The sequence below is a fragment of the Emydura macquarii genome, unplaced genomic scaffold, assembly GCF_026122565.2.
Source record: "Emydura macquarii macquarii isolate MOO-44397 ecotype Brisbane River unplaced genomic scaffold, CSIRO-AGI_Emac_v2 contig_587, whole genome shotgun sequence".
Lineage (NCBI taxonomy): Eukaryota > Metazoa > Chordata > Testudines > Chelidae > Emydura > Emydura macquarii.
This window is the reverse complement of record NW_027130724.1, coordinates 1263261-1289497: the sequence shown is the minus strand read 5'-3', so window position 1 is coordinate 1289497 and position 26237 is coordinate 1263261. Positions and strand designations below refer to the sequence as shown.

General features: G+C 46.4%; 1 protein-coding gene across 1 annotated transcript in view; it reads right to left on the bottom strand.

The window, feature by feature from the left end:
* Positions 1-10767: 10767 nt before the first annotated feature.
* Positions 10768-26237, bottom strand: part of LOC137148007 (solute carrier family 9 member C1-like) — a 192392-nt gene continuing 176922 nt past the window's right edge. The window contains exons 16-17 of the mRNA XM_067540414.1: positions 12368-12466; positions 10768-10773 (exon numbers count right to left, since the gene is read on the bottom strand). Of these exons, the coding sequence (XP_067396515.1) occupies positions 10768-10773; positions 12368-12466 (105 nt within the window). The remainder of the gene's footprint in view (positions 10774-12367; positions 12467-26237) is intronic.

The window sequence follows — 26237 nt, the reverse complement described above, 5'->3', positions numbered from 1 at the left end:
CCACCACCTGGAATGAAAGGACTTTAACAACAGCTCCAGCTCATCTCAACTAACTTCTTTTCCCAAAATGACAATTATTACCACCTTTAATGCCATCTAAGAGACTGTCATACAAGGGGGGATTTCCTTCTAAAACCATCTCCAGATAATAGGAATGGGAAAAAGGGATGTTGTTAAAATGAAAGCCTTATTTAATACTTAACATTTCAAATGCTTTAACTTTTTTTCCTTCTTTTCTATTCCTTTAATAAAAGGTTAAACAGATTTTTAATGTTGTGTTTGCCGTGTTCTACATGGTGAGGGCTCTGTATACAAAACCCTAGACTTTGTTTAACACTGTCTAATTTTGGACAGTGACTAGGTTACAGTAACACCTATGGCCTTATTTTCCATCTAAATTAACATAGCACCCCTCAGTATTCTGGCAATTCCATAGCAAGAAAGGGAGAGTGGAGCTAAAAGTTTAAATGGGGTTTCTACTGCACATGAATACAAATGAAAGTTATAACAATACCTAGGTTTCATATAGTGCTCTTCATCCATAGATCTCAAAGTGCTTTACAAAGGAGGTAAGTATCATTATCATCATTTTACAGAAGGGAACACTGAGGCACAGAGGGGACATGACTTGCCTATGGTGACCCACTTGGCCAGTGGCAGAGCCACTTTATAAAACAAAAGTGATTGGGAGAAAATAAACTGCCAGTTTGTTCCGTCATTGGAAGCAGAACTTCTGGTGACTGGAGGTGAAGGCTTAGTTCTGAAGCCTCCAGCAATGACATTGGACTGCCTCTGAATTCCATAGGTGACAGTGTTACCCATTCGTTATCATTTAGTAGAGAAGCTGTGCAAAAGAAAGGGTTTCAGTACTTTTTAACTAAAAACATATACTTTAAAACCTACACAATTTGAACCTACTACTTTCAAATGTTAAGTCAAATATATGTCATTACATATTTTTTGCTCTGAATTAAATTTATGATGGTTAAATAAGAAAGTAAGGTCTCATATTATTCCATGAACACAATACATACATATGGCCAGGATACTTTGAACTGCTGCATGCCTTCAACTCCCACTGAAGTCAATGGAAATTTAGGTTACTCAATATCTTATGAGATGAGGCTCATTAAGATAATTTCAAATAACCAAACATTTTTCATAGCAAAGCATATATTCACTCCTTGGTTTCATAAAATAACCCTTATGCAAAATATCAGAAAAAATCCAAATATAATACTATACATATATATTGATATTAATGTTCTTTTTATGACTTATCTCAAAACAGTACAATGACCCTTGATATGATGGGAACAACAAAGTTCAATTGAGGAAAAAATATTTCTGAAATCCAGGCTTTTATATTCTGGATAGTCAAAAGAAAAATACCTTCTTTGTTTCTGTATATTTTGAAACTATCTAAACAAGTTCTTTTTTCCGTTTATAGTGTACTTAAAATAATATGCATGACCAATCTATAGTTAAAATCACACATTATAATAAAAATTTGAGAGATCAGTGTGTTAACTTAAGGTATAGCTACACTACAATTGGAGGTGTGATTGCAGCTTGTGTAGGCATTATGTTTCAATCTAGCACGGCTAGAAATAGCATTGAAGACACAGCAGCATGAATCCAGGCACACAACCTGGCCAGAATCCTGGGTAAATTGTCACATTACTAGCCTATGCAGGGGTGCAGCTTGTGTATCCCTTCACAAGCTGCCATCTTACCTCCGCTTGTCATATAGATATGTCCTGTTAGCTGACTGCATCAGAGCCTGCGTGGAAGTCCTGGTAAGTACTGGACATGCCAAAGAGTCTGTGCTTTCCATCTCCAAAGATGGGTGAGAAACATTTAAAACAAAGAAGGTATGATGCAGTGATAACTCATTTATTTATCAGTCTGATGACATAGAACAGTGTGTAGGGAAAAGTAAATACAGTGCAATACAACAAAACCTACTTTAGGTCACAATGCCCTTCTGAGTTTTTGAGTGAGACTAGAGTTTTATCATAAAAGTCATTGACTATAATAAGGATGATAATAATCAATGCAAAGTGAAGGATGAAGATGTCTAAGTAAGATTGCAGTTTGTTCCCAAATTGACTAGTAGCAATTTTTTACTGACTTTATGCAATTTTGATATTATCATGATGCAATTTCTGGAGAAAGCTTTGACAAGTGCATTCTTCTTTTTCTAAAGTTGGTGGGTTTTTTTGCATTTGAAAGGAATTTTAAACAATACACATTTATTTTTCCCCGTTATCCTTAAGTATGCCAATGGTCTTATATACTGCACATACAGTCTGACTTTACCTTACCGTTGAACATTCCCATTTTTGAGGTCATTGCTACTCAAGAGATGTTTGGAAGAACATTATTTGGGGCACTTGTTCTCAATAGATCATATGTTATTCCCATTTGGAACACAATGTTATACAAAGAATGAGGAGATCTGTTCTTTGGTAAAGACAGTAATGTTATTTTCAGTCAAGAAAGGCCAACTAGTAGCAGCAAATATGGTCCATGCCCTAAAAGAACTATGAAAAGAAATCTGTGTGAATAACAATGGCTTGCAATGTGCACAACTTGTAATAATAAACTGAATCATTTAATTTGAATAATTTAAACTGTTATAAAACCATCATTTTAAGAATTCTCTATCAAATCATAATCCCCTTTTACTTTCTTAGTATTGCCTGCTCCACTTCCTAACCCCACCCTTGGAAAAAAGTTTCCTTGGGTTTGCTCTATATTATTTTTATATTTATTTGTTGTCTCTCCTTTCCCCTTTTATACAGACTATCCCAAAACCACCTCTTTACCTAACATCATTAGCTCCTTTTATCAGAACAATATAAAACTATCACCACAGCTACATCAGATGAAGCCCCCTCCTCCCCGCATATACATATGCCCTTTCCACCAGCGCATATGCACATGTGTGACTGGGATGCTGCCTGGTTCTCAGGGTTCTCCCATACCCTCTGCTACTGTCCAGAGAATAGGGTTAGGACTCTGATAAAATTCCACTGATCAGTTGGGGAACATATCTTCTGATGCTACTGCCATCAAAGACTGTGAAAATGCTGTCAGAGTCTAGCTAATTACTTTATCCCCTTTTCCACATCACCAATACCCATTAGTTAATTTCCTAATTCCACAAAACAACTCATATTGCACATGACATCATTGTGGCTCCTGAGGCTGTAATGGCTTATTACCCCCAGCACTGCTGCTGCAGTATCTTTGTTTATTAGAAGATTCATGAAAGTATATTTAAACAAGAAGAGCATAGTAACTAGCCACTCTCATCTGAAGAATGGCAATAGAATAACCCTTTTGGTTGTAAAGTCTAGTCTCTAAAATTCCTTATCCTTTGGGGTGGCTTTAGGATAGGATTGATGAGACTGCTCGTTAGCAAGTGTGACCACCAAATAATCCAGAACTGGGAGGGATAGATGAAATCTGGATGAGGGACTTGATATTGCCTGTCCCCTCACTTGGCTGTAGGAGGTAAAGGCCAGGATCTCTCAGAAGGTTTTCACTGTTTCTAGTGAACCTTCATCGATACGAAGGGCAACCCTTCCTGGGGCAGTGGTATCTAATATATCAAAGAAGGTGTGCAGGTTTTCTTCCATGATTACCACAGATCTTGAACTCTGCAAGTGGGGGAGGGGGAAGATGTTGACTATAGAGTGACATCTTCATCTGGAGATGATGATGAAATATGATGTGGGGGAGACATCCATGGGTTCCATTAATTCCTCCATTAATTCTCCATCATCCATGAGGTCCAACACAGTGGGTGGAGGGATGTCAGCATGATCCTGGGAAGAGGTTTCCTACACTTGGGGAGAAGGAGAATTTCTCCTAGAGTATGACTAGGATGGGGGTCTAGAATCTCTCAGAGCAGCCCAAGACCAGTAAGGCATGGAGGATACTACATAATCTGAGCCATCCGCAGTGGGGAACACCACACTGGAGCTTCCCTATAGTAAAACAGTCCTGATCTTAGGTCCCGTAACCCTGGTACAAAAATGTAAGATGATCTAAAAGATCTTGAAGGTGATACATGTTCTTCTTTTTCATAGTCTGAAGAATAAATGTAGGTTTCTTCAGAAAAAGGAGGAGTAGTCCTCATTGGGGTTTCAGGGTTTTGGATATAGGAGACACACTGGGTTCCAATTAAACCAAGGGTTGGAGTGGTCAGAATGCCAATGAAGTGATTGGTGCTGGTTGTGATAAAATCATGGATCAGAGAGATGGAGCTGTCTGTGATGGAACCAATACAGTGGAACAAGTGAGTGTATTAGTGCTGAGAGGGTGAACAGAGCTAAGGTAGATTGGATCATCTGGAAAGCAGGAGGAGGACCTGGTCAGGGTGAGGACATTGGTCTCGATAGCTCCAAAGGATTCCCCCCTACCTAGTTCTTGTCTGCTGATTTTTGGCAGATCTGGAGTGGCTGATGATGGGGCCCTGTGAGATATGAAGCTGCACTCATGCTTTTCAGCACCAAAGGCCTAGGTTCAGTGGGATCTAAGAAGCTGGGATGGAAGGCTGGTCTCATGGACTTGCTCATGAGAAATATTTGTAAGTATACTTCCTTGTCCTTTCTTGACTGGGCACTGAACAATTTACAAACTGATCATTTCCTGAGGATATGCAATTTTCCTAGTCAATAACGGCACTCCATATGCCCATCGTTAATAGACATTGCTCTGTCACATGCCAGGAAGTACTTAAAGACAAGGGATCTTGTGGATGTCATCCTGAGATCTGATGGCTAAATCAGAAACTAACTACTAAAACTTAGTTTTTGCCCTTGGTGTTTTCTCGGTCTACTACTAACAACTAGCTAACTAATTTTAATACTGATGAGCATGAGAAAGGTTGCTGGCAGTCAACACAGTCAGTGAGCCACTCCAACTTGAAACCAAGAGGTGGTGAGAGGAACTGTGTGGCGGCTGGCACACTCCACCCATATATTCCCTCATAGTAGAGAATGAGGACATTCTGTGTGCATAATCGCCATACAGATACGGCTGGTCAAAACATTCTGAACTCTAGTGTGTGAGGTGCATGCTTATCATCAATGGAATGTGCACATGGACAGTCAATCAAAGGAGAAGTTCATTTTCTGTATGGACAAAAGTTAAACAAATGTTCCAGGCTTGCAGACAATATATTTTTTGCCCTGACTGTAAAAAAGTTATAGTAAAAAAAGTCTTCTTACAAGTGGGATTTCAGAACTATTGCCTCCACGAATGCATACGTTTGGGACTACATTATGGTCATTCTAGAGCTGGCCATTTCTAAGAAGGAGAAGAGGATAATATCGACTGTTTTCTTCATGTAATGCATCTTCATAAGGGAAATTGGATGCAGGAATGGGGAGAGCACAAGGCTTGGTTTGTATACCTAGGAACCCTAGAAGGTTAATAGAAGTAAGTTCTGCATGTGTTATTGGTGGGATCATAGTCCTGCCCATTCTGCATATCAGTAGGGCTGCAATGGGAGGAGTGCTAACTATATTTATTGAAGAGGTATAAGCAAGCAGTTCCTCTCACCAAGCTCTCTCAATGCCTTGGAAGTATTATGCCTTGCAAAAGCATAGTACATGTAGCACTGCTACTTGAGCAATGTTAATTCATTCATTCCTTCTGTAGCGCAATTAGGGCTCTGAGGAACTATAAATTGAGCCCTTGGTGCTGTGTACCAAATCTTACAAATGCCAGAACTTTTAAAAGAAGTTAGTCGGTCTAGTTAGGGCCAGGATCCTACATACATGTACAAAGCCATGAGTCAAAAGAGGAGCTGAAGAGCCAAGTAGTCCCAGTTCTCTCACAGTTGCTATTTCCATGCCCAGAATTCAAAGGCTATGTCTACACTGACGGCAGCAAAGTCGCCGCCGTCAGATTGACTTATCTGGATTGACTGAGCAGTCAGTAAAGACGGTTCCCATCGGCACAGTGCAGTGAAGACGGCACGCAGAAGAGAAGCACAGAAGTTGACGGGATTTATCCAAGTTCTTTGCGTAACTCCCATTGACTGCCACTGACCCGCCAAATTAAGTGTAGACCAAGCCAAAGACTGATGAAGAAAAGTAGGATGAGAGAATATGGAGCTATGGAGGTAATATTACGAACTCCAGCTATTGGTATGTAGCCTCATTTCTCCTTGATATCACCCCCCATAGATCCTCACTGAAATTAAACAACAGTAGCAGTACATTCAAGAGGATGACTGAGGATTACTTAATTAAAAAGGAACTTTAAGAATTATAGTAACTTTGGAACCTCTTCAAATTACAAGATCAGTTATAGAAAATCAGAATATATACTCTGACTCTGACATCAATCCCCACTATAATCTTTATAAATATTCCATTTAAAAAGATGCAGGGAAATAATAAGTACTTGATAGTCTTGTTTCCAGTGAACTTAAGTCACATATAAGTGATCCCACATGAGCATTACTGTCTGGGGGAAAAGACTGGCAGAGCAATTGACTGGTTGAGGTACAAAACTATTTCTATTTTCAGCAAGACCTGTCAACGAGGCAGAGGCACCACTTTGTCTTTCTGGATAATAATGAATGGAGGATAATAAGTTATAACAGTTTGGAACTCACTCATGTGCTTCACAGAGGCTAGGCAACTAAATAAGCCATTTTTAAAAGAAAAAAGAAATTCAAGAGAAAAAGAGTCTAAAGAAGGCTCCACAAGTTTTTACAAAAGACTTGAGATAAGTCCCATAATGATGCTGGATTCTGCAAGATAGCGTACTAGAAAAAGTGGTCCTTGTAAGAAACTGCTTCATAACTGTGGGGGTAAAGATTCATATATTATACAGTCAGAAGGGACAATTTTGATCATTTAGTTTGACCTCCTGTGAAGCACACACCATAGAACTTCCCCCTAAAAATTCCAAGAGCTTTTTAGAAAAAGATCCAATTTTAAACTTGTCAGTGATGGAGAAGCCAGTGTGACGTTTGATAAATTGTTCCAATGGTTAATTATTCTCACTGTCAATAATTTATGCCTTATTTCCAGTCTGAATTTGTCTAAGTTCAACTTCCAGCCATTGAATTGTATTATACCTTTCTCTGTTAGACTGAAGAGCCCATTATTAGATATTTGTTCCCCACATAGGTACTAATACACTGTAATCAAGTCACCCCTTAACCTCTTTTTGTTAAACTAAATAGATTGATCTCCTTTAGTTTATCACTATAAGAAAAGTTTTCTAATCCTTTAATCATTCTCACAGCTCTTCTCCGAACGCTGTCCAATTTCTCAACAGCCTTTTTGAATTGTGGGTACCAAGCAGATTTCCCATGGAGAATGCGGGCAGCAATCCCATTACTTCTTGCATATTGTGGTGTGGCGCTTGATGGGGGTCTGCCCGGCGCCCTTGGGTCCGGCACTTCCCTCAGAGGTCAGCCCTCGTCATAGCCTATAGCCCCGGCTGGGGCCTGTGGGGTCCTCACCCCTTCTCTGGGGAGAGCTTTGGCTGTCCCAGCTGCAGCCCGTGGGGGGTGTCTGAGCCCGTCCTCTACTTCTGACACCAGCCCAGGGATCCTGATGGCAGCAGCCTCCTGCTGCTGGTGTGTCTAAACTGTTACAGTCTTTTTCCTAGGCTGCTTCCCCATGCTGCCCTTCCCAGGCTTTAGTAGCCACCCTCCTAGTAGTGGCAGCTTCCCCCTCACGACAGTATCTGACCGCTACACAAACATTAATAAATTAATTTTACAACAACCCTGGGAGATTAGATGTTATTATCTCCATTTTCCAGCTGGGAAAAAATACTATGTGCTCATATAATTAAATACATACACACAAGGGAAAAAATTAAGGTTGCATAAACAACTTAATTCTTGTATTTCCTAACTGTTGAGTGCGAGACTTTAAATTACAAAAAAATATATTAAAAGAACATTAAATTTGCAATGTCTTAATTAAAAAACAAAACAAAACAGAAATTCTATCATGTGGAATAATATTGATCACCAACAACAGTCATCAGCAGGGTTCATACCTTTAAATCCACAGGACAGACCTCTACCACTGTATCTGACTAAATGATAGCAGCGGTAGATCATTATCCCATATAAAATAACCAGTAAAGTGGGACAAAGCATACTTTACCAGTGATTTCACACCTATTTGCTGATAGCAGAGGACTGTAGAGAGTACTGGACGCAATATTAGTTTCTAGAGGTGAGTATTCTCTAGTGGTTAGACCCTTTATTTTTCAACTAACAAAATCATGGAAAGCATAGGTCTTGGTGGGGACGAGGGACTTCAAATACCCAGAAATCTGTTGGGAAAATAATACAGTAGGGCAAAGATCATCTGACAAGTTCTTGGAATGTACTGGAGACAACTTTTTATTATAGAAGGTGGAGAAAGCAACTTGGAGAGAGACTATTCTATATTTGACTCTGACAAATAGGGAGGAACTGGTTGAGAATTTGAAGGTAGCTTGGGTGAAAGTGATCATGAAATGATAAAGTTCATGATTCTAAGGAATAAAAACAGCAGTATAAAGGAAATGGACTTAAAAAAGGCAGACTTCAGCAAATGCAGAGAATTGGTAGATAAGGTCCCATGGGAAGCAAGTGTAAGGGAAAAAAGAATTTAGGAGAGTTTAAAGAGACATAATTAAGGGCAAAAGAACAAACTATCACAATGTGTAGGAAAGATAGGAAGTATGGCAAGAGACTTCCCTGATTTAACCAGGAGATTTTCAATTACATGAAACTCAGAAAAACATACAAAAAAGGGAAACTAGGTCAAATTGTGAAGGATGAGTATAAAAATCAATAATACAGGAATGTAGGGGCAAAATTAGAAAGGCCACGGCACAAAACGAGATTAAACTACCTAGGGACATAAAGAGTAACAAGAAAACATTTTACAAATACATTAGAAGCAAGAGGAAGACCAAGGACAGAGTAGGCCTATTACTCAATGAGGAGGGAAACACAATAACTGAAAATGCAGCAATAGCCCAAGTGGTAAATGCCTTATTTGTTTCAGTTTTTACCAAAAAGGTTAGCAGTGATTAGACAACTAACATGGTGAACATCATTGCAAATGTGGTAGAATCTGAGGCTAAAATAGGGAAAGAACAAGTTACTTAGGGTAGGTCTACACTACAGACCTATATCGGTTTAACTACGTTGCTCAGGGATGTGAAAAATCCACATCTCTGAGCAACACAGTTATACCGACCTAATCCCCTGTGTAGACTGTGCCATGTTGACGGAACAGTTTCTCCTGTTGACTTAGCTATCACCTCTCAGGGAGGTGGATTAACTACGTCAATGGAAGAAGCTCTCCCATCAGCTCAGTCGTGTCTTCACTAAAGCACTACAGTAGCGCAGCTTCACAAATGCAGCTGTGTCACTGTAGCTGAATGTAAAGACAAGCCCATACACAAGTAGATTTCTTCAAGTTGGCAGGGCCTGACAAAATACGTCTTAAGAATGCTCAAGGAACTGGCTGAGGAGACCTCTGAACCATTAACAATTATCTTTGAGAACTGGTGGAGGATGGGAGAGATCCCAGAGGACTGGAAAAGGGCAAATACAGTATCTATCTGTAAAACAGAGAATAAAGACAACCTGGGGAATTATAGACCAGTCAGCTTAACTTCAGTACCCAAAAAGATAATGGAACAACTAATCAAATAATCAATTTGTAAGCACCTAGAAAATAATAAGATGATAAGTAATAGTCAACAAGGACTACTCAAGAACAAATCATGTCAAACCAACCTAATCTCCTTCTTTGACAGGGTAACAAGCCTTGTGGATAGGGGAGAAGCAGCAGATGTGATATATCTCGACTTTAGTAAGGTTTTTGATATTGTCTCACAGGACCGTTTCATAAGCAAAATAGGGAAATACAGCCTAGATGAACCTACTATAAGGTGGATACATAAATGGTTGAAAAAGCATTCTCAGAAAGTAGTTATCAGTGCTTCACAGTTAAGCTGGAAGGGCATATTGAGTGGAGTGCCACAGGAATCTATCCATGGTCCAGTTCTATTCAATATCTTCATCAGTGACTTGGATAACAGCCTAGATGGTATACTTAGAAAGTTTGAAGATGTTACCAAACTGGGAGGAGTTGCAAGCACTTTGAAGGACAGGATTAGAATTCAAAATGATCTTGACAAACTGGAAAATGGTCTATAATAAATAGGATGAAATTCAATATGGGACAAATACAAAGTACAACACTTAGAAAGAAATAATCAATTGCAAACATATAAAATGGGAAATGACAGTCTAGGAAGCAGTACTGCAGAAAAGGATCTGGGGACTGAAGTGGATCACCAGCTAAATGTGAGTCAACAATGTAATAATGTTGAAAAAAAAAAGTGAACATCATTCTGGGATGCATTAGCAGGAGTCTTGCAAGCAAGACAAGAGAAGTAATTCTTCCACTGTATTTAGCACTCATAAGGCCTTACCTAGAGTACTGTGTCCATTGCTGGGCACCACATTTTGGGAAAAATGTGGACAAACTGAAGAAAGTCCAGAGGACCATTGTTCAGTTAATGATTAAAGGTCTAGAAAACATGACCCATGAGAAAAGAATGAAAAAATTGGGATTGTTTTATTTGGAATAGCAAAGACTGAAGGGGGATATGGCAACAGTCTTCAAGTATGTAAAAGGCTGTTATAAGAGGAGGGCGATTAACTATTCTTCTTAACTGCTGTGAAGAGGACAAGAAGTCCTTAAAGGCTTACGGCTTAAATTGCAGCAAGGGAGATTTATGTTAGTCATTAGGAAAAACTTAACTGTACGGGTAGCTAAGCACTGTAACAAATTACCTAGGGATGTTGTGGAATTGCCGTCACTGGAGTTTTTAAGAACAAGTCAGACAAACACCTGTCAGGGATGGTCTAGATAAAACTTAGGTTTGCCTTACTGCAGGGGACTGGACTATGTGATCTATTAAGGTCCCTTCCAGTCCTACATTTCTATGATTCTAAAACTAGAGAGCAACTGCAATGATCATTACACTACTAAAATCTAAAATACTTCATGTGAGATTCCTTTATTAGAATGCATGGAACGATATCCTGAAAGTGAATCCTACGGAAGCTTATAGGCTTGATATTAAGGGTCACCATATAGCAGTAATGGCCAAACCATGGCTTGTGAGCCACATACAGTTCTTTTACATTTAAAGTGTGGCTCGCAAAGCCCTCTATGCCCTCCTTCCCATTCTCTGCCTACCAGACTGAGATGGGGAGCTCAGAGTTTCTGCCCTGCGGCAGAGTGGTGGGGCTAGAGAATTCTGCCCTGCATGGAAGGCAGTCTCAGGGGGGTCAGTAAGTTTGGCCATCTTTACCATATAGGAATCATTTTTTAAAATGTATTTTTAATGAACCTGCTGAGACTTCGTATATCAAGAATCTGCAAAAGTCCACTGCATTTTTTCGGAATGAGGAAATATCTAACACAACAAAAAACCTCCGATCTTATGAGAGGATGTTCTTTTATTTGCAAAAACTTGTGGACGCAGCTTCCTCTCTCAGTAAAATTTCATGAGAAGGTTCAAGAGAAGGAAGTGAAGATGTGAGGATATCATAACAACAAACTAAAGGACATCATAGCCCTTCTCTATAATTTTAAGGATATGGTGTAGCAAGTTGGTAACCACACCATGATTTTTACATATAAAGTTTGAGGCTAAGGAAATTTTAGAGAGTTTTTTAAGACTACTGATCTGGTCAGATTTGAAGAACTCAGCAGTAGGGGAGCTTGTCAATGCTCAGGTGGAAAGGTGGCACAAGATATATACCCCTTAGAAGAATGTTCTTTATTCAAGCAGGCCAAATATTGTTGTTGTGAAATAGACATTTTGTGAGTAAAAGAGGCTACTCTACTAAAATCTGTCCTTCTTGCAACAATGCCTGAAGAGAGCTATCGACACTTAAAAAAATTCTAAGAACGGTTATTATTAACTTCTAAGTAAGCAGAAAAACCCTGGCTGTGAAAGGAAATAGAAACAATTTCTTTGAGACCAGCAATTGTAAGATTTGTTGGCATATGGAAAAAACAGGAATTGAGCATGTGGAACCTATTGCCTCTTTATAATCTTTCCACATCAGTGAGCATGTATCGAAATGCACAGCCTCAACAAAACTAACTATTATTAATGATTCCAGAGTTCATGTGGTGGGTACACAATTCCAAGATCTAAGATGACAATTTAATTAAGGTGAACTCTGCAAATTTTCAAAAAGTGTTTAACAGGATAACTCCAGCATTTAGTTTCCCTAGAGATTACCAACTGTAAATTTCGCAATACATTTTGAGCAGTAAACATAACTTACCTTTGTCATTCCAGAAATAATTAGGTGGATTCCTTGTGGCATTTCATGTTCCTCACAAATAACATCTCCATAGTCATAACAAAGGAGCCTTGCTTTTTTCTAAAAACCATGACAAGCAGATTCATTGCAAGTTTAAACAAAACTGTACAAAACATAAGGCACCTACCATACTTCTGGGTATTCAGTGACTAAACAAACATAATAGTAATGATGGATTTTTAGATTTTATTAGAATGTTTCAGAGTAGAGGGGCTTTTTTCCCCGAAGAATCATAAAACAAACAATGCAGGGTAATGCTATATTAATATTTATTTTAATTACATTGCTACTTCCCTTCAGGAAAGTGAGAACAGAGGCCAAAACATGACAAATATTGATTGAGATTATTTAAAGGAAAGTGGTAGGTATATTCTAAAATAATCTTAAACATATAAGCCACCAAAAAATCAACACTTTTAAAATGTTTTTATGTTGCTAAAGGGTTATTTAAGGCATAAGGAGTGTACTTGAAGTGTAACAGACCTCTCATTAAGATGACCATATTTTCAAAGTCAAACAGCATATTTCTTTTATATGGTTATTTTTTAGATTCATAATGTACTCATACCAAAGACAAAAGAACATTTTTGTTTAAAATGCATGGTGGTGTTGCTATTGCCAGCTTCCAATGCAATAGCAACTTTTGCATATTTTTCAGTGGAGGATTTTTTCCCAGTAAATTAAGAGTTCTGAATGAGTTTATTCTGAAACATTAAATAAATGCCACTGACAATCTGAGCAAAGAATAGTTTTGATAGCATCTACAGTCATTCAACTATTCACTCTGAATGCTGTTCTTCACACTGAACACACATCATTCCACTAAACTGTCAGTTCCTGGTAAACATAGAACAAATTGTATTTGGTATAACATTTGAACATTCTGAAGTTAAAAACAGAGAAACAAACGGTTTGCTTGACAAAATGAAAAATTGGAACTCTGAAATAAATTCTTGGGATACTAGGGCTTCATATGAAAAATTGGGACTGTTCTGGTTAACTCAGGTTGTATAATCACTTTATCTTTTCATCAGAGTTTATACTTTTTAGAAAGTCCTTATGAATGCTGACTGGGTGTTGTTGGTATGAAGGAGGAAACATTTTGTTTGGCACTTTTCTGGCGTACTCAGCTCAGGAGGAGTTGCTATGATCTGCAGTCTCTTTACAAGTAAAAATGTGCACCAAAAAAAATTGAATATCATCTGAAAGTTCCCATTTTAACCTTTAGAAGGGTCTTGTCCTGAGAGTTCATAGAATCATAGAAGATTAGGGTTGGAAGGGAACTCAGAAGGTCAGCTAGTCCAACCCCCCTGCTCAAAGACCAACCCAACTAAATTATCCCAGTTTGAAGTTGGGAACTGCCATATCCTTGAAAATGTTTTATAATTGTGAGAATTCAAATATAACTGGCTTCCATCCCTCCTCAATGGCAAGAGCATTGTCCTCTCTCTATTAAGTCTTTTCCAACTTCCTCATCACAGATCAATTTCCTCATCCTCTCCTGACCCCTCCACTGAGCACAGGGCAATCCTGTCCCCTTCCCAGTAAGCCAGCCACTTCATGCTGGTAACACATTTCCTTGTTACCTTCCTGGATGCTCTCTGAGCATCACATCAGTTTCTCCATATCCCATGTCTTTCCTCTGTATTGGTTCTCAACATGAGGGAGAGATGAGGCACAGGCAGAAGTGGGGAGCAGGGCACAATAGGAGGGTAGACCTTGGAGAATCACTGTAGGACAGGGGTTCTGAAACTGTTCAGTGTGAAACCACCTTAATAGAGGGATTGTCTCATGGACACATTCCCCACTTATTCATAATCATATAACACCCCTGTGGCAACTAAAGCATTTGCTTATATGGAAAAGTAAGTTAAAGTAAGGAGGTATTTATATATTTAGCTGCCTTTAATGCAATATATGGACATCTGTAGGAACCAGCTTCTTATAGGCTTCCAATAAATTGTTCAAAAAAGCAGTTCAAAAAGAGCATCATGCCAGTGTTCTGAGAGGCAAAAGCAGAACTGTTTATCGCTCTCTCATGACCTCTGAACAGGTAAGTTGCTCTGTAGGCTTAGGGCATATTCTCTGGTTATCCATGTTTGCCTAGCCTTAAGAAAGCTCAGGATTCATTGCGGTGAAATTTCTAGAAAGGCTTATTTTCATTGCACGTATTCAGCAAAAAACCAGGGTTATTTACCAATAACTGTTGTTCTTCGAGATGTGTTGCTCATATCCATTCCATTATAGGTGTGTGTGCGCCCCGTGCACAGATTCCCGGAACTTTTTTCCCCTTAGCAAGCCCCGTAGGGTCAGCTCAGGCGCCCCCTGGAGTACCGCGCTCATGCCGCGGTACATAGGGCACCGCCGACCCTGTGGGCCCTCAGTCCCTTCCTTCTGCCGACTCCGACAGTGGGGACGGACGGTGAGTTTGGAATGGATATGAGCAACACATCTCGAAGAACAACAGTTACTGGTAAGTAACCCTGTTTTCTATCTTCGAGTGATTGCTCATATCCATTCCATTATAGGTGATTAAATAGCCATACCTTGGAGGTGGGTAGGAGTCAGCGTTGAGCCACCCTTGCCAGTACGGCTGTGCCGAAGCCCGCGTCCTCCCTCGCCTGTTGTACGATGGTGTAGTGGGACGTGAAGGTGTGGACCGATGACCAGGTCGCTGCTCTGCAGATGTCCTGCAGGGGCACCCTTTCCAGGAAGGCCGCAGATGAGGCCTGGGCTCTGGTTGAGTGCGCTGTCACAGCTCTTGGAAGTGGCACCTTCGCCCACTAGTAGCAGGTCCTGATACAGGCGGTGATCCAGGTAGAGATGCACTGGGTGGAGACAGGTGAGCCTTTCATCCGGTCCGCCACAGCCACGAAGAGCTGTGTTGACTTCCGGAACGGTCTGGTCCGCTCAATGTAGTAGGCCAGGGCTCGTCTGACATCCAGGGAGTGCCATCTCCGCTCCTCTGCCAAACCGTGCGGTTTAGGAAAAAACACGGGGAGGAAGATATCCTGGTTATAATGAAACTGAGACACCACCTTAGGCAGGAAAGCCGGGTGGGGTCTCAGTTGGACCTTATCTTTGTAGAAGACCGTGTAAGGGGGCTCCAAGGTCAAAGCTTTTAACTCCGAGACCCTCCTAGCTGATGTAATGGCCACCAGGAAGGCTACCTTCCAGGAGAGGACAAGCAACGGGCATGTAGCCAAGGGCTAAAAGGGGGGTCCTGTCAACATGGTGAGGACCAGATTCAAATCCCAGGGAGGCACCGGGTCATGGACCTGCGGGTACAGCCTCTCCACCCCCTTGAGGAACCTGACTGACATGGGGTGGGAGAACAGGGATCGTCCCTCCATTGGCTGGTGGAAGGCCGAAATAGCCGCCAGGTGCACCTTCAGGGAGGCCAGTGCTAGACCCTGGAGCTTTAGATGGAGCAGGTACTCCAAAATTGCCTGTATGGGCGAACCGCTCGGTGGGATGCCCCGGGACTCCGCCCAACAGGTAAACCGTTTCCACTTGGCCCGGTACACCACCTGAGTGGAAGGTTTCCTGTTGCCCAGCAGAACCTGCTGGACCTGTACGGAGCAGGCTCTCTCTCCCTCCGTCAGCCACAGAGTCTCCATGCCGTCAGATGGAGGGAGTCCAGGTCCGGATGCAGCAGGCGATCCTGGTCCTGTGAGAGCAGGTCATAGCGCCTCGGGAGCGGGATTGGCATGTTGATAGACAGGTCGAGCAGCATGCTATACCAGTGCTGCCTCGGCCACGCAGGTGCAATCAGTATTATGTCCGCTCTGTCTCTCTTGATTTTCAAGAGGACTTGGGGCAGGAGCGGAACAGGGGGAAATGCATACATGAAGGTCCCCGTCCAGTCTAGAAGGAGCGCGTCGGAGAGGGAGCCCGGCTCACGATCCCAGAGCAAGCAGAACCTCGGGCACTTCCTGTTCCAGGACGACGCGAACCGGTCCAGTTGGGGAACCCCCCAGTTCTGGAAGACTGAAGTCACCACCTCCGAGTGCAGTGACCAGTCGTGGCGGGGTAAGAACAACCTGCTGAGGTGATCCGCCTCATCATTCCTGACTCCCGGGAGATGAGAGGCTGATATGAAAGTCGTGCCTCACTGCTAAGTCCCAAAGACGGATGGCCTCCTAGCACAAAGCCGAGAAGCGCGCCCACCCTTGCCTGTTCATGTAGAACATGGCCGCTGTATTGTCCGTGAGGACCTGAACCATTCTGCCCTTCAGGAATTTGAGGAAGACTTTGCAGACCAAGCGGACTGCTCTGAGCTCCCTGACGTTGATGTGAAGACACCTCTCGTCTGTCCATCAGAGCTCCTGGGTGCTCAGGTCGCTGCTGATGTGGGCCCCCCATCCTACATCTGAGGCATCCGTAATCAGAGTTACTGATGGAGCCAAGTCTCTGAAGGGAACGCCCCTCAGAACTTCCCCCGGTTTCCTCCACCAATCCAGGGAGGACAGTACCGTGGCGGGGACAGTGACCACCCTGTTCAACGAATGCCTCGCTGGTACATATACCGAGGCCAACCACCCTTGGAAAGGCCTGAGTTTGAGGCGAGCAAGCCTCACCACATACGTACATGCCGCCATATGTCCCAACAGCTGGAGGCAGTGCCTGGCTGTTGTCATGGGGGACCTGTGTAGATCGGTGATTATGGCGGCCGTGGTCTCAAATCAAGGCCGTGGGAGGAAGGCTCTGGCCTGGGTGGCATCCAGGGTGGCCCCTATGAACTCTATGCGCTGCACCGGGGTGAGTGTGGACTTCTGCTCGTTGATGAGCAGCCCCAGTCTGGTGCACGTCGCACAGGTGAGTGCTAGGCTGTTCCTCACATGGGCCCTGGACCTGCCCCGGATCAGCCAGTCGTCCAGGTACGGGAAGATATGGACTCCCCTGCAGTGCAGGTGGGCCGCCACCACTGCCATACACTTCGTAAAGACCCTGGGGGCTGACGAGAGGCCCAATGGCAGGGCCGAGAACTGGTAGTGGAAGCCAGCTACCATGAACCTGAGGAACCTTCTGTGATCGGGGAGGATAGAAATATGAAAATATGCATCCTTTAAATCGAGGGCAGCATACCAGTCCCATGGATCTAGGGTAGGAATGATAGAGACTAGAGACACCAAGCGGAACCTGAGGCGTCTGATGAATTTGTTCAGACGACAGAGGTCTAGTATTGGCCTCAGGCCCCCTTTGGCCTTGGGGATTAGGAAATACCATGAGTAAAATCCCCTTCCCCTTTCCTGTGGAGGAACTTCTTCCACAGCTCCCAACAGGAGAAGGGAGTTGACCTCCTGTGTGAGGAGTTGCTCGTGAGAGAGGTCCCTGAAGAGGGACGGGGTAGAGGGAGAGTCCGGGGGGAAGGCCGTAAGCTGCAGGGCATAGCCCTGCAGAACTATCCCGAGGACCCAATGGTCTGTAGTGACAGCTTCCCACTCGGCGTACTGTGGCTGGAGCCTGTGGGCAAAAGGCCGGGAGAGATCCAGGGGGAAATGAGGAGTGCCACCCTCGTGCGCCCCGTCAAAATTGACGTTTATTGTTACTCTGGCCCTTGCCTGGGCCTTGCTGGGATCCCATCGAGGACCCTTGGTGGTCACGGCGATTGGGCGCCCGGTACCGGTCCCGACCTCTCCTGGGTTGGGCAGGTCTGGGGGACAGCCTAGGAGGGGGCTGAGGCTGCCTCTGGGCCTGAGGCCGAGACTGACGCCTTGAGGCCTGCGGGGTATAAAGCCCTAGGGACCTCAGAGTAGCCCGGGAGTCCTTTAGGGCATGGAGCTTTCCATCCGTTTTATCAGAAAAGAGGCCAGCGCCATCAAATGGTAAGTCTTGGATGGCTTGCTGGACCTCCTGGGATAGCCCCGACGCCTGGAGCCAGGAGCAGCGTCGCATGACGATAGCTGTAGCCATGGCCCTGCTGGCGGAGTCCGCCGCATCACTGACAGTCTGTAAGGCAGTTGCCGCCACCGCAGCACCCTCTTGGGTGACAGTGGCGAAATCCGCCGCTTGGTCTGGGGGCAACACCGGAGCAAACCTCTGCAGCGAGGACCACAAGTTGAGGTTATACCTCCCGAGGAGTGCCTGGTGATTTGCAATCCTCAGCTGCAGGGCCACAGTAGAATACATCTTGCGGCCAAAGAGGTCCAGTTTTTTACTCTTTGTCTTTAGGGGTGTTGCCCTGGCTGCCCTGCCGATCCCGCTGGTTAGCGGCATCGACCACCAAAGTCCCCGGGGCAGGGTGAGTATATAAAAAGTCAAAACCCTGCTTGGGGACATAGTACTTCCACTCGGCTCCCTTGGAGGTGGGAGCCACCGAGGATGGGGTCTGCCACAGGGCCTTAGCTAACTTCATGACCCTGTCATGCACCGGTAGGGCGACTCTTGACGGCCCTGCCAACCCAGACACCCCGAAGAGGGGGTCCTCCTCCTCAGACATTTCTTTGAGCTCCATATTGAGGTTGCTCGCCACCCTTCTAAGAAGGTCCTGGTGAGCCCTGAAGTCATAAAGGGGAGCCCTGTGGTCCCTGGCAGCCGCATCGTCCGGGGATGAGGAGGACTGCGGGAGGGGCTCATCAGAGGGGTGGCCCTGTTCCGGTTGACTCGGGGGGGGGGGCACTGGCTGGGCCACCGAGGAGTGGACAGAGGTGGTACCCTGGCCCACCTGGGTACCCCAGGGCCCCCAGAACAGCCACTGCAAGGGGCCTTGGGCCCACGCCGGAGCAGGCATGGGTGTCTGCCGGAACGCCTCAGGGTGGCGGCCCCAGGACCCAGAGCCGCTGGATCTATGTTTGCGGCTCTTGGGTGGTGAACGGCCCCGCGATGAGGATGAAGAGAGCGATCGCTGGTGCCGACGCCTGCGGTGCCGTCGGGGGGACGAGCTGCTGGAGGAGCTGGATGATGCTCGTCTCCACCTCCTCGAGCTCTTGCAGCGACACTTCCCACCTCGGGACTGGGAGTGGTGCCGTCTGTGTCACCGTGGTGCCGACCACGAGCGCGATTGGCTCTGCGGTGCCGAGGCTGCTGGTGCTGAAGCGGCTGGTGCTGAGGCGGCCGGTGCCTGACGACGGCGTGGACTACCTGCGGGGGATCTCGACCGGCGCCATCCACGCGTCGGACTGCGCACAGGGGTTGGAGATCGGTGCCGGGCCAGGCTCTGTACCGAGGTACGAGAGCTGGAGCTGCGACCCCTGCGCAAGGCAGAATTGGAGTGGCATCGCCTCGCGCACATACCTCTCGACCACCCGCGGTGTCGAGGAGCTTGACAACTCAGAGTCGGAGCTAGGAGGGGAGCCCGCACTCTCGACCCTCCTTGACCGTCTGGGGGGAGACCTTGACTCCGGTCTGCTCACCCACCAGGGGCACCCAGCGCGGGTTTAACCTGAGACACCTGTCCCTGCACCCTCAGCCGAGGGGGGGACGGAGGCGTGGGCATGCCCATGAGGGCACGTGCCGCCGCAAATGCCTCCGGTGTCGACGGCCCTTGCAGAGGCGCTCCCCCACCCCCAGGAGTTGGGGGAGGCTCTCTGTGAGGAGATGCCAGTGCCGGAGTACTCTCCACGGCACATGGCTGGGGCATCTCCTGGGTGACCCCCTGCTTTACCGGTCGCAGGGGGGAGTCCATGCGTGCGGCCACAGGCCGCTTCTTCTTCTTCGGCACCGAGGACTTCGGTGCCGGCGGAGCGCTCCGCACCGAGGAGACGCTCGGTGCCGCTGGAGATTGGGATGGTTCAGAGTTCGGGCGGAGTGCGGACTCCATCAGTATCGCCTTCAGCCGGGAGTCCTGTTCTTTCTCGGTCCGGGACTTGAAGGCCTTACAGATCTTACATCTGTCCTTCCTATGCTGCTCTCCGAGGCAGCGGAGGCAGCGATCATGAGGGTCACTCACGGGGAAAGCCTTAGCGCATAACGTGCAGGCTTTAAAGCCAGTGGAGCCAGGCATGGCTCAACCGCAAGCCCCTAAGGGCAACTATCTACTTACTATCACTACAATTAACACTAATTCAACTCGAACAAAGAACTGCTAAATGCTAAAGGGGTGCTACTTGCAACAGCAAGAGGCAAGCGTTCCAGCAACCGTCACAGGCGGAAAGAAGAAATTGAGGGCCCGCAGGGTCGGCGGTGCCCTATGTACCGCGGCATGCGCACGGTACTCCAGGGGGCGCCTGAGCTGACCCTACGGGGCTTGCTAAGGGGAAAAAGGTTCCGGGAATCTGTGCACGGGGCGCGCACACACCTATAATGGAATGGATATGAGCAATCACTCGAAGAGAGAAATGGTTCTTCACCTTACTGTAATTGTGGTTCTTGACCTTACAGTAACTGTAGTTCTTCAGGATGTGTTGCCCACATGAATTCCATTCTTGGTGTACATGCACCCCAGGTATGAAAGATCAAATACTTTTGGCCAGTAGTATCTGTTGGGGCCATGCCTGCACCCTAGATGTCCTTTCATCCTCTACTTGAGAGCATAAAGGATGCAGCAGGCCCCACTGTTCCTCAGTTCCTTCAACAATATAGTATACCAGAAAAGAAGGACTCCGTAGTAGTGGGGTAGGAAGAGGATAAGTTTTAAATTCATGTCTACAACACATCTCAAAGAGCCATAGTTACTATAAGGTAGGTAACGATTGTTTCTTTTTTGAGTGATTATCACAAACTGAGACAGTTTATACTGGTAATTCTGTTTGAAGAGGAGATCTTAGTAGTTAGCTTTGCGCATTTGGAGGTTGGCAAATGAAAATAATTTGCACCTGAATAGATGGAGCTTGTTCAGGTCTTTCTCCCTGGTTACAGATTTGGAAGGTCCCTGCCACTTCAATTTCTCCTGGTCCATGGCTACTGCAAATGCCCTGATACAGGGTGAAGGAACTTGTTACCTCATAACGGTTCTCTTGGAGGTGCCGGGTACTAAAGTCAGAAGGAAAGTGGCAGACAGATTTAGTGAGTATCACTGGTGCTCTCTTGATAGTTGGTACTGGTCCTCACAGGAACCCTTTGTTGGCCCTTTAACAGTGGAGCCAAAGACAAGTCAGATGTCTGATGATTTGTGTCTCAACTTGGTAGGCACCACAGAAGGTGTTCTGTGTGTCTGGTCAAGGTTGGAGCAGTGCTCCTTTCTCCCTCTATCAGGGATAATTGATGCCAAAATGAAGGAAGATGACTGGGGCTCCTTGGTGAGTATAGCCCAGGAACTCACAATGGAATCTCAGCTCACCAGGGTGCTCATGTAGAGGGATTGACTGGAATTCTGAGGTTTAGCTGCGTCCTCCCTTTTGGTGTCCAAAGAAGTTTGCATCAAGTGCTCCAGGAGGAATAATTTTAGGTGGGCTTCTCTAGTTTTCTGAATGACTATGAAATGGTCGAGTTCAGGATCCTGACAAAAGGAAGAAAGGAGAGCAGCAGAATACCGACCCTGGACTTCAGAAAAGCAAACTTTGACTCCTCAAGGAACTCATGGGCAGGATCCCCTAGGAGGCTAATAATGGGAGGGTGGGGAAGAAGGCCAGGAAAATTGGCTATATTTTAAAGAAACCTTATTGAGAGCACAGGAATGAAATATCCTGATGTGCAGAAAGAATAGCAAATATGGCAGGTGACCAGCTTGTCTTTACAGAAAATTCTTCGGTGAGCTTAAACACAGAAAGGAAGCTTACAAGAAATGGAAGTTTGGACAAATGACTAGGCAAAATTGTAAGAATACTGCTCTGGCATTCATGGGGTGAAATCAGGAAGGCCAACGCAGAATGGAAGTTGCAGTTAGCAAGGGACATGAAGGGTAACAAGAAGGGTTTCTACAAGTATGTTAGTAACAAGATGATGATCAGGGAAAGTGTTGGCCCCTTACTGAATGGGGGAGGCAACCTAGTGACAGATGATGTGGAAAAAGATGAAGTACTCAATATTTTTCCCCCCTTTGCCTTCACAGACAAGGTCAGCTGCCAGACTACTATACTGGGAAAACAAGGTTACTTACCAGTAACTGTTGTTCTTCGAGATGTGTTGCTCATATCCATTCCAATATAGGTGTGTGCGCACCCAGTGCACAGATTCCCGGAACCTTTTTCCCTAGCAAGCCCCGCAGGGCTAGCTCAGGCGCCCCCTGGAGTGCCGCGCTCATATCGCAGTATAAAGGGCGCTGCTGGCCCCGCGGGTCCCCAGTCCCTTCTTTTTGCCGACTCCGACAGTGGGGATGGGGGGTGGGTTTGGAATGGATATGAGCAACACATCTCGAAGAACAACAGTTACTGGTAAGTAACCTTGTTTTCTATCTTCGAGTGATTGCTCATATGCATTCCAATATAGGTGATTAATTAGCCATACCTTGGAGGTGGGTAGGAGTTATCGGTGACCTGCTCTTGACAGCACGGCTCTGCCGAACCCCGCATCCTCCCTGGCCTGCTCCACGATGGCGTAGTGCGACGTGAACGTATGGACCGACGACCAGGTCGCTGCCCTGCAGATGTCCTGCAGGGGAACCCGCTCCAGGAAGGCTGCGGAAGAGGCCTGGGCCCTAGTAGAGTATGCTCTTACCGCACCTGGAAGGGGCACCCCCGCCTGCTCGTAACATGCTCTGATGCAGGCAGTAATCCAGTTGGAGATTCGCTGGGTGGAGACAGGAGAGCCTTTCATCCTGTCTGCCACAGCCACGAACAGCTGTGTCGACTTCCGGAAGGGCTTGGTCCACTCGATATAGTAGGCCAAGGCTCGCCTGACATCCAGCGAATGTCCCCTCCTTTCCTCCTCCGAACCGTGGGGTTTTGGAAAGAACACAGGGAGGAAAATGTCCTGATTACAGTGGAACTGAGACACCACCTTAGGCATAAAAGCCGGGTGAGGTCTCAGCTGAACCTTATCCTTGTAAAAAACTGTGTAGGGGGGCTCCGAGGTCAATGCCCTTAATTCGGAGACCCTCCTGGCCGATGTGATGGCCACCAGGAAGGCTACCTTCCATGATAAAAGGAGAAGGGAGCATGTGGCCAGGGGCTCAAAGGGGTGTCCCATCAGTCTGTTGAGGACCAAGTTGAGGTCCCAGGGTGGCACCGGGTCCCGCACCTGAGGGAAAGTCCTCTCCACCCCCTTAAGGAACCTCACCGACATGGGGTGAGAGAATAGGGAGCGGCCTTCCATCGGTTGGTGGAAGGCCGAAATGGCTGCTAGGTGTACCTTGAGGGAAGCCAAAGCCAGGCCTTGCAGCTTAAGCTGCAATAGGTACTCTAAGATAGCCTGTATAGGTGAGAAGCTTGGATGTAACCCTCTCGATTCTGCCCACCCCGAGAACCTCCGCCACTTAGCTCTATACGTTACTTGAGTGGACGGTTTCCTGCTGCCCAGAAGAACCTGCTGAACCTGTATGGAACAGGCCCTCTCTCCCTCCGTCAGCCACAGAGTCTCCAGGCAGTGAGGTGGAGGGAGTCCAGGTCGGGGTGCAACAATCTCCCGTGGTCCTGGGAGATCAGGTCGCATCGTCTGTGTAGCGGAATCGGTTCGGTGATGGAGAGGTCGAGCAGCATGCTGTACCAATGCTGTCTCGGCCACGCCGGGGCGATCAGGATGATGTTTGCCCTGTCCCTCTTGATCTTGAGAAGGACTTGGGGCAGGAGTGGAATGGGGGGGAATGCATACATCAGATCCCCTGTCCAGTCTATTAAGAAGGCATCTGACAGCGAGCCCGGCTCGCGACCCCTGAGTGAACAGAACCTCGGGCATTTCTTGTTCCCGGCTGAAGCGAACAGGTCTAGACAGGGAGTACCCCACCTTTGGAAGATTAAAGCCACTATGTCCCGGTGTAAGGACCATTCGTGGCGGGGAGAAAAAGATCTGCTGAGGCGGTCCGCCTCGCTGTTTCATACCCCAGGGAGGTGAGAGGCAGATAAGTGAAAATCATGCCTCACTGCAAAATCCCACAGGCGAATAGCTTCATGGCAGAGAGCCGAGGAACGTGCCCCCCCCCCCTCCGCCTGTTCAAGTAGAACATGGCTGCCGTATTGTCCGTGAGGACTTGGACTATTCTGCCCTTCAGGAACTGAAGGAAGGCCTTGCAGGCCAACCGGACCGCTCTGAGCTCACGTACGTTGATGTGCAGAGCTCTCTCCTCCGGTGACCAAAGCCCTTGGGTACCCCGATTGCGACAGATGTGGGCTCCCCATCCCATATCGGATGCGTCTGTGATGAGCGTCACAGATGGAATAAACTCTCTGAAGGGAACGCCCATCATCACTTCCCTTGGGTCCCTCCACCAATTGAGGGATGTCAGCACCTGTGGGGGAACCATGACCACTCTAGTTAGAGAATGCCTGTTCGGTACATACACCGAAGCTAACCACATCTGGAGAGGTCTAAGCCTCAATTGTGCCAGCCTCACTACGTACGTAGAAGCTGCCATATATCCCAACAGCTGCAGGCAATGCCTGGCTGTTGTTGTGGGGGACCGGTGGAGATTAGATATAATAGCCGCCATTGCCTCAAACCTCATTTGAGGGAGGAAGGCTCTGGCTTGTACCGCATCCAACGTAGCTCCAATAAACTCTATACATTGTACCGGAGTGAGTGTGGACTTTTGCTCATTAATAAGCAACCCAAGTCTGGTGCATAACTCGCGTGTGAGGAGCAGACTATGTCTCACATGAGACCTCGACTTCCCTCTGATTAACCAATCATCTAAATAAGAGAAGATCTGAACACCGCTGTGGCGCAGGTGGGCTACCACCACCGCCATGCATTTAGTAAAATCTCTGGGTGCTGATGAGAGCCCAAAGGGTAAGGACCGAAATTGGTAGTGTCTCCCAGCTACCATAAACCTTAAGAATCTCCTATGTGCAGGCAATATAGAGATGTGAAAGTATGCGTCCTTCAAATCTAGGGCGGCATACCAATCCCCCGGGTCGAGGACCGGAATGATCGTGGCGAGGGAGACCATACGAAACTTAATACGTCTAATATACTTATTCAGGCGACGTAGGTCCAGAATGGGCCTAAGGCCTCCCTTCGCCTTGGGGATTAAAAAATATCTGGAGTAAAATCCCCGACCTTCCTCGGCCACTGGGACTTCCTCCGCCGCCCCCAACATGAGGAGCGACTCGATCTCCTGTACCAAGAGTTGAACCAGGGCAGGGTCCCCAATGGGGGACAGCCTAGGAGGGGCGTTGGGGGGGAAGGCCGTGAGTTGGAGGGTATACCCTTTGGCAATCACCTCTAGGACCCACCGGTCCGTAGTAATGGCTTCCCACTCTGTAAGAAAGGGGCGAAGCCTATCTGCAAACGGTCGGTCAAGATCCCAGGGAGAAGGAAGAGTACTACCCTCCTGCACTGGGTCAAAAACGTTTATTGGCATTACCCCCTTTAGATGGCCCCTGTTGGCCCCCCGCAGAGGACCCTTGTCGGCCTCCTCTGCTGGGACCGCAGTAGCGCTCACGACCTCTCCTCTGCTGGGCGGGTCGAGGAGCCTGCCTGGGCAGGGGTGGTGGTTGCCTCTGGGCTTGTGGCCTGGACTGCCGTCTGGAGGCCTGGGGGGTATATAACCCGAGGGACTTCAGGGTGGCCTGAGAGTCCTTAAGCGCATGCAGCTTTTCGTCCGTCTTTTCTGAAAACAGACCCAGACCATCGAAAGGTAAGTCTTGTATGGCCTGTTGAACCTCCTGGGTGAGGCCAGACACCTGCAGCCACGAGCAGTGGTGCATAACGACCGCCGAGGCCATCGCTCTACTAGCGGTGTCTGCCGCATCGCTAGCAGATTGTAGCGCCGCGGTTGCCACCGCGGCCCCCTCCTGGAGTATCGTGGAGAAGTCTGCCTCCTTGTCAGGAGGTAACTGGGATGCGAATCTTTGCA